This window comes from Felis catus, chromosome X, assembly GCF_018350175.1.
Source record: "Felis catus isolate Fca126 chromosome X, F.catus_Fca126_mat1.0, whole genome shotgun sequence".
NCBI lineage: Eukaryota > Metazoa > Chordata > Mammalia > Carnivora > Felidae > Felis > Felis catus.
The window spans coordinates 41,489,767-41,505,901 of NC_058386.1; the positions used below are offsets into that span (position 1 = coordinate 41,489,767).

General features: G+C 41.6%; 1 protein-coding gene across 5 annotated transcripts in view; it reads left to right on the top strand.

Moving 5' to 3' along the window:
- The first annotated feature begins 203 nt into the window (after nt 1–203).
- Nucleotides 204–16,135, top strand: part of ZNF157 (zinc finger protein 157) — a 39,747-nt gene continuing 23,815 nt past the window's right edge. For 2 of the 5 annotated variants that reach the window (XM_023249288.2, XM_019823383.3), the window contains exons 1-3: nt 592–770; nt 2,376–2,582; nt 14,962–15,040. Coding sequence is in view for 2 of the 5 variants with exons in the window: in XM_045050944.1 (XP_044906879.1) it covers nt 468–584 (117 nt within the window). In the remaining 3 variants the exon portion in view is untranslated. The other 3 variants (XM_011291659.4, XM_045050944.1, XM_019823385.3) reach the window with 3 other exon arrangements.

Consider the following 16,135-nt stretch of genomic DNA (forward strand, 5'->3'; position numbering starts at 1 on the left):
CGATACCAATTCCAGCACATCAAAACAATGTACCACCATGCCTCTCCCCACTCTTCTCCAGTGGTATCGCCCAGGAGGGGGGATCAACAATAACCTGAGTTTCCCCCCTCTTTCCAGTGGTATCTCCAAGGAGAGGACTATACCACCCCGACTCCTTCCCTTTCTTGCCCAGAGGTATCTGTCAGGAGGGGGACTGTACCATTTTAAACTCTCCTTTCCTCTGAGTGACATCTTCCAGGGGGAAACTAATCTTGACTTTTACCCCTCTCCTCAGTGGTATCTCCCTTGAAGATGAGGGCACATCTCCCCTGCCCCCGGCACCTCTGCTTCTGTCACGTTTGCACAGACCTATAGAACCCAGTTCCAAAGACCAGCTCTTCTGGAATGCTTGCCTTCAGAAGGTTTCTACCCCTGAACAACGCCCCCCCCCCCGCCCCCGCCTTCGGTGGAACAGCCCACTGTACGGAATGGGCGCTAAGATGGCGGCCCCCATGGAGGAAAGCCTGGGCACAGCCATATTCCTCGCCCAACAACGCCACTCGTGGACAAAGTCTCTGCCGATCTCTAACTGCACCTTGCTCGGAGTGAGTAGACCACAGCATCACAGCCCTTACGATCGTGTGCGAGAACAACCACGCAGAAGGGGCACGGTCAGGGGTGAGGACAGGAAACGGAAGTGGCCCTCAGAGGACGTTTAAGTCCTGTTGGCGCGCGACGCTAAAGCGAGTGCACGAGGTTTTGTGGCGTGACAGTCATCAGTGATTTTTGAGGTGATGGCTTTGTTGGCTTTTGGGAATGATGAATTGTCAGTTTGTGAGGTCCATTGGTGGGGAGTTAAGGAATCTGGTGAATAGGAATCTGTGCAGGTCAGGGATAGGGGATTCTGGGGTGGTCAGGTTTTTAGATAGCTTGCTGCTTCTTGTTGTCAAGTATTAATAGAGTGTGTGTTTAGGTTTTTCCTTATCAGTCTCCCCAGAGATTTGCTAATCTTATTAGCCTTCACAAAGAACCAACTTTTGGCCTTGTTCATCCTCTCTGATGCACCTTTGTTTTCTATTAATTTCTACTCTTATCTGTACCATTTTCTCTGTAACTTTTTAAGTCGAGACGTTACTTCATGAATGTTCACCCTTTCTTCATTGTTAAAAACCATGTAGAACGTGAATTGCTCTTGAAGAATCTCTTTAGCTGCATTCCACACATTATGTACACACCATCTTACTATTATTGAGTTTTGTGTTTCTTTTTTGTTTATTCTTTACGTTACTTTAATATAATGCTTTTGGCAGGGTTGACATTTTTATTGCATTTTCTTATCCAAGGATATGGTATATCTGTGTGACTATTTTATATTTGTCAATTTTTGTTTAAATCATACTCGTCCAACTCCTTAAGTATATTTTGTGTATTTCTTGCTATCATTATTAATGGATTTTTGTTTTCCCGTTTTCATTTGTTTGATTATTGTTGCCATTACAGAGGAAAAATTACCTGCTCTTATAATTTTATCTGGTATCCAGCCCCTTATCAAACTGCTCTGAATGCTAGTAGTGTCAGGTTTTCTTTGTGTAAAATCGTATCACTGGCAAGGAAAGCCACATTTCTATTAACTTGCAACATTTATTCTCCTTGTTTCATCTCTCATAGAGCCAGCAAAACAATTTTGAGTCGTGTCAGGCATCCCTATCTTGTTCGTAATTTTAATGGCAATAGCGTCATCATTTTACTTTTTAGCATAATATTTCAGGGCTATGCTTGGTAGATGATTTTTTGTGATATTTAAGTGATTTACTTCTTCCCTAGTTTTAGTTGGAGTTTTATTAGTAATATCTGCAGAATGGTGTCAAATGCTTTTCTGGTGTAATTTAATAGCAGCATTCCCCCCCCCCCCATGGATTGATTAATAAATAACATTAATGTTGAATCATCTTCTGGAAAGAAGAGGTTAAGAGCTTCCTGTAGAAAATTTAAGAGGGATTTTTCACCCTATAAATGGCAAAATAATTAAAGAGGGCAGAAGAGAGACCTTTCATTCAGGTTTCCAGGTTTCCTGCCTCCGCGGTCACCCACTAGGTCCCCATGGACAAGTCCTTCCTCTGTCCACCTCATAGGGCTTTAGCACCATTTGTTGCCCCAATTCTGCCCTCCCCACAAACCCCGATCTACCCTGAACCTGGAATCGAGGAGTAGGCTGGCTAGGTAAGGTGTGAAGCTCCCTAGGGAGCCACCCCAGAATCAAGGACTCTGAGGTCATCAGTGTGACTTCAGATATCATGGTTGTTTTCATAATCCACCCTAACACTCAGAGTGGGCGGTGCTGAATTTTGTGGTGTGAATGTAGAATGACACTGATGACATGGATACTGTCCTTTTAGGATTTCTTGGTGTCCCCGTGGAGCTGTTGAGTTTCCTCCTTACTGGAGGCTGCGGGATCTTCCATTCATTCTGACCGCAGCCCACATACAGACTCCCCTCCAGCTTTGGAAGGTGGGCTGAGACCCAGGGTGAACATGCCAGCTACTGGGAAATCACCCCAGAGGTTCCCTGCCCTGGTTCCAGGACAGCCTGGCAGATCCTTTGAGGTAAGGAGGAGGAGCCTACTTAACACATTTTTTCTTTTATTTTTTTAAGGTAAATTTTAATTTTGAGATCATTGTAGATTCAAATGCAATGTACCATTTACACACTTTTCTCCAATGGGAACATCATGCAAAACCTTGGTACAGTATCACAGCCAGGCTATTGACATATGGAACATTTCCATCACCACAAGGACCCCCTCATCTTGCCTTTTACATTTTTTAAAATGTTTATTTATCTTTTGAGAGAGAGAGAGAGACAGAGCGCAAGTGGGTGAGGGGCAGAGAGAGAGGGAGACACAGAATCTGAAGAAGGCTCCAGGCTCCGAGCTGTCAGCACAGAGTCCAACGCGGGGCTCAAAGTCACGGACCGCGAGATCATGACCTGAGCGGAAGTCGGGCGCTTAACCCACTGAGCTACCCAGGCGCCCCTCATCTTGCCTTTTAGTAGCCACTTCCTTCCTCCCCCTACTCCCTCCTTGACTCCTGGCTGTCACTAATCTGTGGTCTCATTCTGTAATTTTGTCATATCAAGCATGACATAGGAGTGGAATCATACACCATGTAACCTTTTGGGACTGGATTTTACTCAGCGTAATTCTCCGGAGATTCATGCAGGTTGTTGCATTTACGAATAGCTTGTTCTTTTTTCTTGCTGAGCAGTATTCCATGGTATAAATGTACTGCAGTTTGTTTAACCAACCTCTAGTTGAAGGGAATCTGGGTTGTTTCCAGTTTTGGGCTATTATGAATAAAGATCCTGTGATCGTTTGTGTGAGGATTTTGGAGGAGATGAATGACAATTGCTGGATTGTATGCTAAGTGCATTTCAAACAATTAATGGACTTAATTTCTGTAGTACAGTTTTAGATTTGCAGAATAATTGAGAAAAGAGTACATGCAGGTCCATTACCGCTCTGTATTCCCCTACAGTTTCCCCATTATTCTTTTAAATGTTTATTTATTTTTGAGAGAGAGAGAGAGAGTGAGCGAGTGCGAAGGGGAGATGCAGAGAGAGAGAGAGAGAGAGAATGAGAATCCCAAGCAGGCTCCGTGCTGTCAGCATAGAATCCAACGCGGGACTCAATCTCACGAACCATGAGATCATGACCTGAACCAACATCAAGATGGTGACCTGAGCCGAAATCAAGAGTCGGACCCATGTCCGACACTTAACCAACTGAGCCACCCAGGCACCCCTATAACTCATTTGTTTTTACCACTGAATAATATTCCATTGTATGAATGTGCCACAGTTTGCCTGTCCATTCACCTATTGAAGGACATCTTAGCTGTTCCCAGTTCTTGGCAATTATGAGTAAAGCTGCTATCAACATTTATATTCAGGTTTTTATTTTATTTTAGTTCTAATTTTTTTAGAGAGAGAGAGAGAGAGAGAGAGCATGTGTGTGCACGAGACGGGGAGAGGTAGAGGAGCCCAGTGCTGGAGTCTATCCCAAGACACTGGCATCGTGACCTGAGCTGAAATCAAGAGGCAGACGCTCAACCCACTGACCCAGCCGCCCCTATATGCAGGTTTTTGTGTCGATGTAAGTTTCCAATTCACTTGGGTAAATAACTAGGAGTGCAACGATAGGTCGTATGGTAAGACTGGCTTTGTGAGAAACTGCCAAGCTGTCTTCCCAAGTTCTTCACCATTTTGCATTCTCACCAGCAATGGACGAGAGCATTCCTGTTGCCCCACATCCTCGTCAGCATTTGGTGTTGTTGGGTTTTTGGATTTTAACCATTCTAGTAGGTGTGTGATGGTATTTCCTTGTTTTGATTTGCAATTCCCTAATGAAAAATGACGGTGAACGTAGTTTGTACGTGCTCATATGCCATCTGTATATCTTCTTCAGTCAAGTGTCTACTCAGATCTTGTCCATTTTTTTAATTGGATTGGTTGTTTCCTTAGTGTTGAGTTTTAAGAGTTGTTTGTATATTTAAAAAATTTTTTTTTAACGTTTTATTTATTTTTGAGACAGAGACAGAGCATGAACGGGGGAGGGTGAGAGAGGGAGGGAGACACAGAATCTGAAACAGGCTCCAGGCTCTGAGCTGTCCGCACAGAGCCTGACACGGGGCTTGAACTCACGGACCGCGAGATCATGACCTGAGCCGAAGTCGGAATCTTAACCGACTGAGCCACCCAGGCGCCCCAAGTTGTTTGTATATTTTATTTTATTTTATTTTATTTTATTTTATTTTATTTTATTTTATTTATTTATTTTTTTTAGCGTTTATTTATTTTTGAGACAGAGAGAGACAGAGCATGAACGGGGGAGGGTCAGAGAGAGGGAGACACAGAATCCGAAACAGGCTCCAGGCTCCGAGCTGTCAGCACAGAGCCCGACGCGGGGCTTAAACTCACGGACTGTGAGATCATGACCTGAGCTGAAGTCGGCCGCTCAACCGACTGAGCCACCTAGGCGCCCCTGTTTGTATATTTTAAATACAAGTCCCTTATCAGACATGTGTTCTGCAAATACTTTTCTCTCATTCTTAGGCTTGTCTCTTTATTTTCTTAATGGTGTCCCTTTTAAAAAAAAAAAGGTTATTTATTTATTTTGAGAGACAGAGAGAGCGAGCTGGGGAGGGGCAGAGAGAGACAGAGAGAGAGAATCCCAAGCAGGCTCCTACGCTTGTCAGCTTGGAATCCGACGTGGGGCTTGATCTCGCGAACCGTGAGATCATGACCTGAGCTGAAATCAAGAGTTGGATGCTTAACCAACTGAGCCTCCCAGGCAGGCACCCCACAGTGTCTTTCATAGAGCAGAATTTTAAAATCTTAATAAAGTCCAACTTGTCAATTTTCCTTTTATGAATCATGCTTTTGATGTTGTATTTTAGAACATCTCCAGACCCGAGTCACTTAGATTTTCCCTTGTTATCTTGTAGAAGTTTTATAGTTTTACATTTTGCATATATGTCTAATATCCATTTATTTTTTTTTCTTTTATTTATTTATTTTTTATAAATTTTTTTTAATGTTTTATTTATTTTTGAGAGACAGAGAGAGACAGCATGAGCAAGGGAGGGGCAGAGAAAGAGGGAGACACAGAACCTGAAGCAGGCTCCAGGCTCCAAGCTGTCAGCACAGAGCCTGACGTGGGGCTCGAACTCACGAACTGCGATATCATGTCCTGAGCCAAAGCCCGACGCTCAACCGACTGAGCCACCCAAGCACCCTCTTTTCTTTTTTTTTAAAGTTTATTTATTTATGAGAGGGCCAGCACGAGTGGGGGAGGGGCAGAGAGTGAGAGGGGAAGACACAGAATCCGAAGCAGCCTCCAGGCTCTGAGCTGTCAGCACAGAGCTCAACGTGGGGCTTGAACCCATGCAAGATCATGACCTGAGCTGAAGTTGACGCTTAACCGACTGAAACACCCAGGCGCCCCGTTCTTTATCCATTTATTTATTGATCGACACTTAGGTTGTTTCCATAGTTTGACTATTATAAATAATAATGAAATAAGCATAGGGATATATATATCAGTCCTCAGTTTGTTCTCTATAGGTAAGTGTCTCTTTTTTTTTAAACTTTTTTTTTTTAATGTTTGTTTATTTTTGACACAAGGACAGAGCGCGAACAGGGGAGGGGCAGAGAGAGGGGGAGACACAGAATCAGAAGCAGGCTCCAGGCTCTGAGCGGTCAGCCAGAGCCCGATGTGGGGCTCAAACTCACGAACCTCGAGATCATGAGCTGAGCCAAAGTCGGACGCTCAACTGACTGAGCCACCCAGGTGCCCCTATAGGTAAGTGTCTCTTATGGTTGGTTAAGCATCTGACTTCTGCTCGGGTCATGATCTCGCATTCGTGAGTTGGAGCCAGCATCGGGCTCTCTGCTGTCAGCCCGGAGCCTGCTTCGGATCCTCTGTCCCCCCTCTCTGTGCTCCTCCTCCGCTTGTGCTCTGTCTCTCTCAAAATAATGAACATTAAAAAAAGAATCTCTTGGGGCGCCTGGGTGGCTCAGTTGGTTAAGTGGCCGACTTCGGCTCAGGTCACGATCTCACGGTCTGTGAGTTCAAGCCCCACGTCGGGCTCTGTGCTGACAGCTCGGAGCCTGGAGCCTGCTTCCGATTCTGTGTCTCCCTCTCTCTGACCCTTCCCCATTCATGCTCTGTCTCTCTCTGTCTCAAAAATAAATAAATGTTAAAAAAAATTAAAAAAAAAAGAATCTCTTATGGTTTGCTTTCCTCTCTTTTTTTCCCCTTCCCCTATGTTCATCTGTTTTGTTTTTTAAATTCCACAGATCAGTGAAATCATATGGTATTTGTCTTTCTGTGACTGACTTCTTTCGTTTCACATGTCATTACAAATGGCAAGATTCATTCTTTTTGAGGCTAATACTCCATTGTATATTTACACCACATCTTCTTTATCCATTCATCAGTCGATGGACTCTTGGACTGTTTCCATAGTCTGGTTCCTGTTGATAATGCTGCTATAAACATCAGGGTGCATGTGCCCCTTCGAATCAGTATTTTTGTATCCTAAGATCCATTTAGAGTTAATTTTTGTGAAAAGTATAAGGACTATGTCTGGAGTTCTTTTTTTTTTTGCATATGGATGTCCAGTTTCCACCCTATTTGTTTTCTCCATTGAATTGCCTTTGCTCTTTTGTCAAAGATCAGTGGATTATATTTGTGAATCTATTTCCTTTCTTTTTGTTACACTGATATATTTATCTCTTCTTTCACCAGTACCATGCTCTTTTTTTTTAATTGAGGTATAATTGACTTACAGCATTATATTAATGTACAACATAATCATTTGATATTTGTATGTTTTGCACAACGGCCACCACAATAAAGCCAGTTAACATCCATCACCGTACAGAGTTATAGAATTTTTTTTCTTGTGATGAGAACTTTGAAGATGTACTCTCATAGCAACTTTTAAATATTCAGTACAGTATAATTAACTCTGGTCGTCATGCTGTACGTCACATCTCCGTGAGTTACTTATTTGACCTTTGACTTCACCCATTTTGCCCACCTCCTACTCCCACATCTGGCAACTGCCAATCTGTTCTCTGTACTGTGAGCTTGTTTTTCTTTTAGATCCCACATGTAAGTGAGATCATACAGTGTTTATATCTTTCCCTGTCTTGACTTATTTCACTTAGCATAATGCCTTCACGGTCCATCCACATTCTTGCAAATGGCAAGATTTCCCCTTTCTTTTATGACTGAATAATACTCCATTGTGTGTGTGTGCCCATGCACACACACACACACACACCCCATATTTTCTTTATCCGTTCATCTGTTGATGGACAAGCACCTCGGTTGTTTCCATATCTTGGCTATTGTAAATAATGCTTTACTGCACATGGGGGTGCAGATATTTCTTTGTTAGTGTTTTTTTTCCTTTGGATAAATATTCAGAAGTGGAATTGCTGGATGATATGATGGTTCTATATTTAATTTTTTGATGAACCTCCATACTGTTTTCCATAGTGGCTGCACCGGTTTATGTTCCTACCAGTGGTGGGCAAGGATTCCCTTTTCTTCACATCCTCATCGACATTTGTTATTTTTTGCCTTTTTGACACTGCCTAGCAATTCTAACAGGTGTGGGGTGATATCTTAATGTGGTTTCGATTTGTATTTCTCCTATGATTAGTGGTTCTTTTTAAAAGTAGGCTCCATGCCCAATGTGGGGTTCGAACTCACAGCCCTGAGATGAAGAGTCACACGCTCTACCAAATGAGCCAGGCAGGTGCCCCTAGATTACTGACGTTGAGCATCTTTTCATGTACTTGTTGAGTATCTGCATGTCTTCTTTGGAAACTGTCTACTCAGATCCTCTGCCCATTTTTTTATAAAAAATTTTTTAATGTTATTTATTTATTATTTTTTATTTAAAAAAATTTTTTTTTTCCAACGTTTATTTATTTTTGGGACAGAGAGAGACAGAGCATGAACGGGGGAGGGGCAGAGAGAGAGGGAGACACAGAATCAGAAACAGGCTCCAGGCTCTGAGCCATCAGCCCAGAGCCCCACGCGGGGCTCGAACTCACGGACCGCGAGATCATGACCTGGCTGAAGTCGGACGCTTAACCGACTGTGCCACCCAGGCGCCCCAATGTTATTTATTTTTGAGAGAGAGAGAGCGCGCGCATGGGCGTGCGCGAGTGGGGGGGGGGGGCAGAGAGAGAGGGAGACACAGAATCCGAAGCAGGCTCCAAGCTCTGAGCCATCAGCACAGAGCCTGAGACGGGGCTCGAACTCACCAACTGGGCTTGAACTCATGAACCTCGAAATCATGACCTGAGCTGAAGTCGGACGCTTAACTGACTGAGCCACCCAGGCGCCCCTCCTCTGCTCATTTTTAAATCGGATTTTTTTTTATTATGCCTTTGAGTTGTGTGAGTTATTCATATATTTTGGATATGAACCCCTTATCAGATATACGCTTTACAAATATTTTCTGCCGTTCGGTAGTTTGCCTTTTCATTTAGTTGATGGTTTCCTTTGCTGTGCAGAAGCTTTTTACTTTGGTGTGGTACCGGTAGTTTATTTTTACTTTTGTTGCCTTTGCTTTTGGTGTCAAATCCAAAAAATCTTTACCGTGGCGCTTAGTGCCCAAGTTTTCTTGGAGTTTTATGGTTTCAGGCTTTAGGTTCAAGTCTTTAATTCATTTTGAGTTAATTTTTGTGCATGGTGAAACTTTGAAAAAAAGTTTCATTTTTTTTTGTATGTGGCTGTCCCAGTTTTTCCAACACCATTTATTGAAAAAACTGTCCTTTTTCTTCACTGACTATTCTTGGGTCCTCTGTCGTAAATTAATTGGCCATAAGTGTGTGGGTTTATTTCTGAGCTCTCTATTCTGTTCCATTGATCTGTGTGTCTGTTTTTATGCCAATGCCACACTGTTTTGATTCCTATAGCTTTGTATTATAGTTTGAAATCAGAGAGCATGAGGCCCGCGGTGTTCTTTTTTCTCAAGATGGCCAGTCTGTTGTAGTTATTACAAGTTTTGTACATAGTTTGTTAGATTTATATGTCAGTATTTCATTTTTTTGAGTGATTATAAATGGTTTTATATATTTTTTTTTATTTTGGAGTCCACATTTTCATTGCTAACATAGAAATACAGTTGATTTTTGTATTATATTTTGTTTCCTGTGACTTTGATGAATTCAATTATTAGTCCTAGGAGTTTTATTTTTTGTAGATTTTTTTGTGATTTAAAAAAAAGTTTTGAGAAAAAGAGTACGTGTGTGCATGGGGGAGGGGCATAGGGAGAGAGAGAGAGAGAGAGAGAGAGAGAGAGAGAGAGAATCTTAAGCACACTCCATGCCCCATGGAACCTGATGTGAGGGCTCTACCTCACGACTGTGAGATCATGACCTGAGCCAAAATAAAGAGTTGGACGCTTAACGGACTGAGCCACCCAGGAGCCCCAAAGTTTTGTGATTTTTCTACATAGACAATCATATCATCTGTAAATAGGGACTTTTTCTTTCTTCTTTTTTATTCTGTACGCCTTCCATTTCCATTTTTTGCCTTATTGCACAGGTTAGAACTTCTAGCACTAGGTTGAATAAGAATTGTGAGAATGGACGTTCTTGCCTTGCTGGTTAATCTTGTCTTTCACCATTAAGTGTAATGTTAGCTGCGGTTTTGTTTTAGATGCTCTTTATCAGGTTTGAGAAGTTCCTGTCTCTTCCTGTTTCTATTCATATTTTTTTTGTAGGAATGAATAGTGAATTTTGTCAAATGCTGTTTTTTACATGCGTTGATATGATCATGTGATTTTAAAAATCCTCTTAATGTGGTGGATAACATGGATTGATTTTTGAATATTGAACCTGCCTTGCATTCCTAGAATAAACCCCAGTTGGATATGGTGTATAATTCTTTTTTTTTTTTTTTTGAGAGAGAGAGAGGGCACAAGTGAGCGAGGGGCAGAGAGAGAGAGAGAGAGAGAAAGGGGCAGAGAGAGACAGAGAGAGATACGGAGAGAGAGAGAGAGAAAGGGGCAGAGAGAGACAGAGAGAGATACGGAGAGAGAGAGAGAGAAGCGAGGCTCACCCGAAGCAGGGCTTGAACTCACCTGATGTGGGACTTGTGGGACTCGCCCTCACCCAGTGTGGGACTCGAACTCACGAACCATGAGATCATGACCTGAGCCAAAGTCAGATGCTTAACGACTGAACCACCCAGGCGCCCTATAATTCTTTTAATATATATTGCTGAGTTATATTTGCTAATATTTTGTCAAGAATTTTTGCCTACATATTCATGAGTGATATTGGGGTGTGGTTTTCTTTTTCATACTGTTTGTCTGACTTTGTAATCAGGGAATGTGTTAGCTTCATGTGGCTGCCGCAACAAATTGCCACACACTTGGTGGCTTAAAATGACAGAAATTTGTTCTCTCGCAGTTCCGGAGGCCTTAAGTCCAAAATAAGTATCACTGGGCCCAAATCAAGGTTTTGGCAGGGTTGTACTCCCTCCAGAACCTTCCTTGCCTCTTCTAGCTTCTGGGGGCTGCCCCTGTTCCTTGGCCTTCCTCATTCCATTCTTATGGCCACCAGCATGTTCGAATCTGTCTCTGTTCTGGCTTCACATCACTGCCCTCTGTGTGTGTGGCAAATTTTCTTCTACGTTCCTCTTGTTAGGGTACATGTGACTGCGTTTAGGACCCACCTGGATAATTCAGGATACTCCTCTCATCTTGAGATCCTTAATCACACCTGCAAAGACCCTTTTACTCTTGCCATTTTTTAGAGGTGATATCCACAGGCTGTCAGGATTAGGATGCGGATATATTTGGGGGCCCCCTTTTAAGCTTATCACAGGTAAATAACTAGCTTTGTAGAATGAGTTAGGAAGAATTACTTCCTCTTCTTTTTCCTGTAAGAGGTTTTGCAATTGGTGTTAATTCTTTAAAAGAATTTGACAGAATTCTCCAGGAAAACTGTGTGGGCCAGTGATTGATTTCTTTCTTTCTTTCTTTCTTTCTTTCTTTCTTTCTTCCTTCCTTCCTTCCTTCCTTCCTTCCTTCCTTCCTTCCTTCCTTTTTCTTTCTTTCTTTCTTTCTTTCTTTCTTTCTTTCTTTCTTTCTTTCTTTCTCTTTTCTTTTCCTTCCTTTCTTTCTTTCTTTTTCTTTTCCTTCCTTCCTTCCTTTCTTTCCTTTCCTTTCTTCCTTCTTTCCTTCCTTCCTCTCTCTCTCTCCCTCCCTCCCTCCCTTTCTTTCTTTTTTCCTTCTTTTCTCTTCTTTTAAATTATGGATTAAATTTCCTTAGTAGTACTAGGGCTATTCAAATTATTTCATTTCAGGCAATTTGTGATAGTTTGTGGGGTTTTTTTTAGGAAGTAGTTCATTTTATGTAAGTTATCAAATGTGTATATGAAGAATTATTTATAATTTTATTATCCTTTTGATGTCTGCAAGGTCTGTAGTGATAGTCTTTGTTTCATTCCTGATTTTGGTAACTTGGGTCTTCTCTGTTTTTCAGTCTTGCCAAAAATTTGTCAATTTTATTGATCTTTTCAAAGATTTATTTCACTGATTTTTATCTATTATTTTTCTGTTTTCAACTTCACTAATTTTTGCTCTTTTCTTTTAAAAAAATTTTTTTAATGTTTATTTTTGAGAGACAGAGAGAAAGAGACGGAGCATGAATGGGGGAGGGGCAGAGAGGGAGACACAGAATCTGAAGCAGGCTCCAAGCTCTGAACTATCATCACAGAGCCCGATGAGGGGTGCGAAATCGCAAACCATGAGACCATGATCTGAATCATAGTCGGACGCTTAACGTACTGAGCCTTCCAGGTGCCCCTATTTTTTTCTCTTTTCTATTTCTTTCCTTCTGCTTGCTCTGGGTTTATTTTAGTCCTATTGCTTTTCTTTTTTAAAAATTAAAGTATTGATATATAACATTGTGTAAGTTTAAGGTATACATGTGTTTGATACATTTATATATTGCAATATGATTACTACTGTAAGTTTGCTAACATCTCAATCACATCACATAATTATCATTCCTTTTTTGTGGTGGGAACAATTTAAGTCTAGTTTCTTAACAACGTTGAGGTTTATAATATTGTTTCCTATAATCACTTGCTGTTTCAAGTTTGTACCCTTAAACAGCATAACCTCAATATGGTTTCTTTTTCTAGGTTTTTGAAATGGACCTTAGGTTTTTATTTTTGTTAATTTTTTTTATTAAAAAATGTTTAATGTTTATTTGTTTATTTTTTTGAGAGAGAGGGAGAGAGAAATGTCAAGCCCCGACTCACAAACCGTGAGATCATGACCTGAGCTGAAAACAGGAGTCAGACGTTTAACCGACTGAGCCACCCAGGTGCCCCGGGACCTTAGATTTTTGGTTTGAGACTTTCCTCTTTCAAATGTATGCATTTAGTGCTATACTTCCCTCTCAGCACTGCTTTAGATGTGTTCCACGAATTGTAAATGTATGTTCATTTTCATTTTGTTTATTGTATTTTTAAAATTTCCTTTGAGACTTTCTCCTTGTACCATAGATTATTAGAAATGTGTCATTTGGCTTCCAAGTGTTTGGAGATTGTTTTGTTATCTTTCTTTTTTTAAATGTTTGTTTATTCTTGTGAGAGAGAGAGAGAGAGAGAGAGAGAGAGAGAGGAGGGCAGAGAGAGAAGGACAGAGGATCCAAAGTGGGCTCTGCCATGACAGCAGAAAGCCTGATGCGGGGCTCGAACTCAGGAGCCAAGCTGTGAGATTACGACCTGAGCTGAACCAACTCAACCAACTGAGCCACCCAGGTGCCCCTCTCTTGTTAGCTTTCTGCTCTCTTGTGAGCTTTCCATTATTGATTTCTAGTTTCATTCCAGTGTGGTCAGGGAAAATTGCTCATTTTCTTTTCTTTTTTAAAAATTTCTATTTGAGAGAGAGCATGCAAGTGGGGTAGAGGGGCAGAGGGAGAAGGACTCTTTTTTTTAATGTTTATTTATTTTTGAGAGAGAGAGGGAGGGAAGTGGAGGGGCAGAGGATCTGAGGCAGGCTCCCCGCTGACAGCAGAGAGCCCAATGTGGGGCTTGAACTCACAAACCATGCGATCATGACCTGAACTGAAGCCGGATGCTTAAGAGACTGAGCCACCCAGGCGCCCCAGAGAGAGAAAGAATCTTAAGCAGGCTCCATGCTCAGCGCAGAGCCCAATGCGGGGCTCTGTCCCACGACCCTGGGATCACGACCTGAGCTGAGGACGCTCAACCAGCTGAGCCACCAGGCGCCCCCAAATTGCCCATTTTCTGTTTTTTTTTCTGGTTTCATTAGCTTTTGCTTTTGTTTTCTACATTTAGGATTGATTTGTCTCTTTGGATGAATTGGCGTTTTTATCATTAGATGTCTTCTCTCTGTCTCTGGTAATTTTTTTCTCTGAAGTCTACTTTGTCTGATATTAGTATAGCTACTTCTGCTTTCTTTTTTCAACTTTATTGAGGTATAATTAACATTATTTCTGCTTTCTTTTGATGAATGTTTGCATGATATATCTCTTTTCATACTTTTACTTTCAACCTGCCTATATTCCTATATTTGAAGTGACCTTCTTTCAGATACCATATACTTGGGTCCTGTGTGTGATTTTTTTTTTTTTCCCAATTTCTGTCTTTTAATTGGTGCAGTTAGACCATTGACATTCAATGTGAGTAATGATAAGTTAGGTCTTATTTTATTTTTTCTTCTGTGTTTGTTCTGTTTCATTTTCTGTTTTATTTTTCCCCAGTCAGTCATGGGAACATTTTTTAGAATTCCATTTTGATTTACTTAGAGTGTTTTTGAGTGTATCTCTTTGTATAGCTTTTTATTTATTTTTTATTTTTATTTTTTTGTTAAATAAAGTCTACCCCCCCATGTGGGTCTCCAACTCATGACCCTGAGATCAAGAGTCACACACTCTGATGACTGAGCCAGCCAGGTTCCCCTGTATAGCTTATTATTATTGTTATTATTAATGTTTATTTTCGAGAGAGAGAGAAAGAGAAAGAGAGAGCAAGTGAAGGAGGGACAGAGAGAGAGGGAGACACAGAATCCAAAGTAGGCTCCAGGCTCCGTGATGTCAGTACAGAGCCCAACATGGGGCTCGAACCCACAAACCGTGAGATCATGACCTGAGCCGAAGTCATGACCTGAGCCACCCAGGTGTCCCTGTTTATCCATATTTTTGTTTCCTGCATCTGTTCTTTCTTTGTGGTGTTCCAAGATTCCTTCTGTTATCTTTCATTTTCTGTTTAGGGGACTTCCTTTAGCCATTCTTTTTAAGGTAGATCTGCTCGGGACAAATTGTATTAGGATTTTTTTTTTTTTCCGCCTGAGAATGTCTTTATTTCTCCTTCATTCCTGAAGGATATTTTCATTGTTGATAGTTCTTTTCTTTCAGCTGAAAAATGATGCGCTACGTCCTATGGCCTCTATGGTTTCTGATGTGAAATCTGCCGTCATTCAAATTGTTTCTGTAGGTAAGGTGTCATTTCTCTCTCATGGCTTTCAATATGTATTTTTTTAAATCTCTGGTTTTCAAAAGTTTAACGATAATATATCTTAGTGTGGATTTCTTTGGTTTTATCCTGTTTGGGATTTGTTCTTCTTCTTCAGTCCGTAAATGTATTTGTTTTGCCAAATTGGGACATTTTTATCGTTATTTCTTCATGTACTTTTAAAGCCTCACCTCTTTCTCTTCTCCTTCCTGATTTCTGATGGCAAGATGTTGGTTCTTTCGTTATAGAGCTTTGGGGCACATCTCCCCCCCCCCCCCCCCCCGCCAGTCTATTTAGTCTGTGCTATTCAGACTGGGTAATTTCTGTTCTGTGTTTCACTTCATTCATTCTTTCCTCTGTTTCCTCTGTTCTGCTGTTGAGGCCATCCATTGAGTTTTTTATTTTAGTTATTGTATTTTTCAGGTCTAACATCTCCATTTGCGTCTTCCTGGTATCTTCTCGTGTTTTCCTGAGACGCGCGCATTGAAGTGTTTTTGTGATGGCTGATTCAAAGTCTTCATCGGACAGTTTTCTCTGTTACCTCAGTCTTGATAGCAGTTGATTTTTTTTCATTCGGTTTGAGATTTTTCTGGTTCTTTTTAGTTTTTAAATGTTTATTTTACAGGGGGGGTGGGCAGAGAGAGAGGGAGACACAGAATCCGAAGCAGGCTCCAGGTTCCGAGCTGCCGGCCCAGAGCCCGACACGGGGCTCGAACTCACAAGCTTGTGAGATCATGACCTGAGCCGAAGTCGGACGTTTAACCGACCGAGCCACCCGGGCGCCCCTTTTCTGGTTCTTGATATGAGTGATTATCCATCGAAACCGTTAGACATTTTTGATATGATGTTATGAGATTCTGGTTCTTATTTAAACTGGTTTTAGCTGGCTTCCTCTAACTTCAGTGCAGCTGGGGAAGAAAGGATGACATGTCACCACTACCAGGCAGCAGAATAAGCCCAGGTTTCCCAGTTGGCTTCCCTTGAACCCGAGGTAGAGAGCTTCTCGTTACTTCTGGGCAGGCGTCGGGTTCCAGCTTTCCATTGTATCTTTCCAGACACCTCTCCTGACTCTCCGCT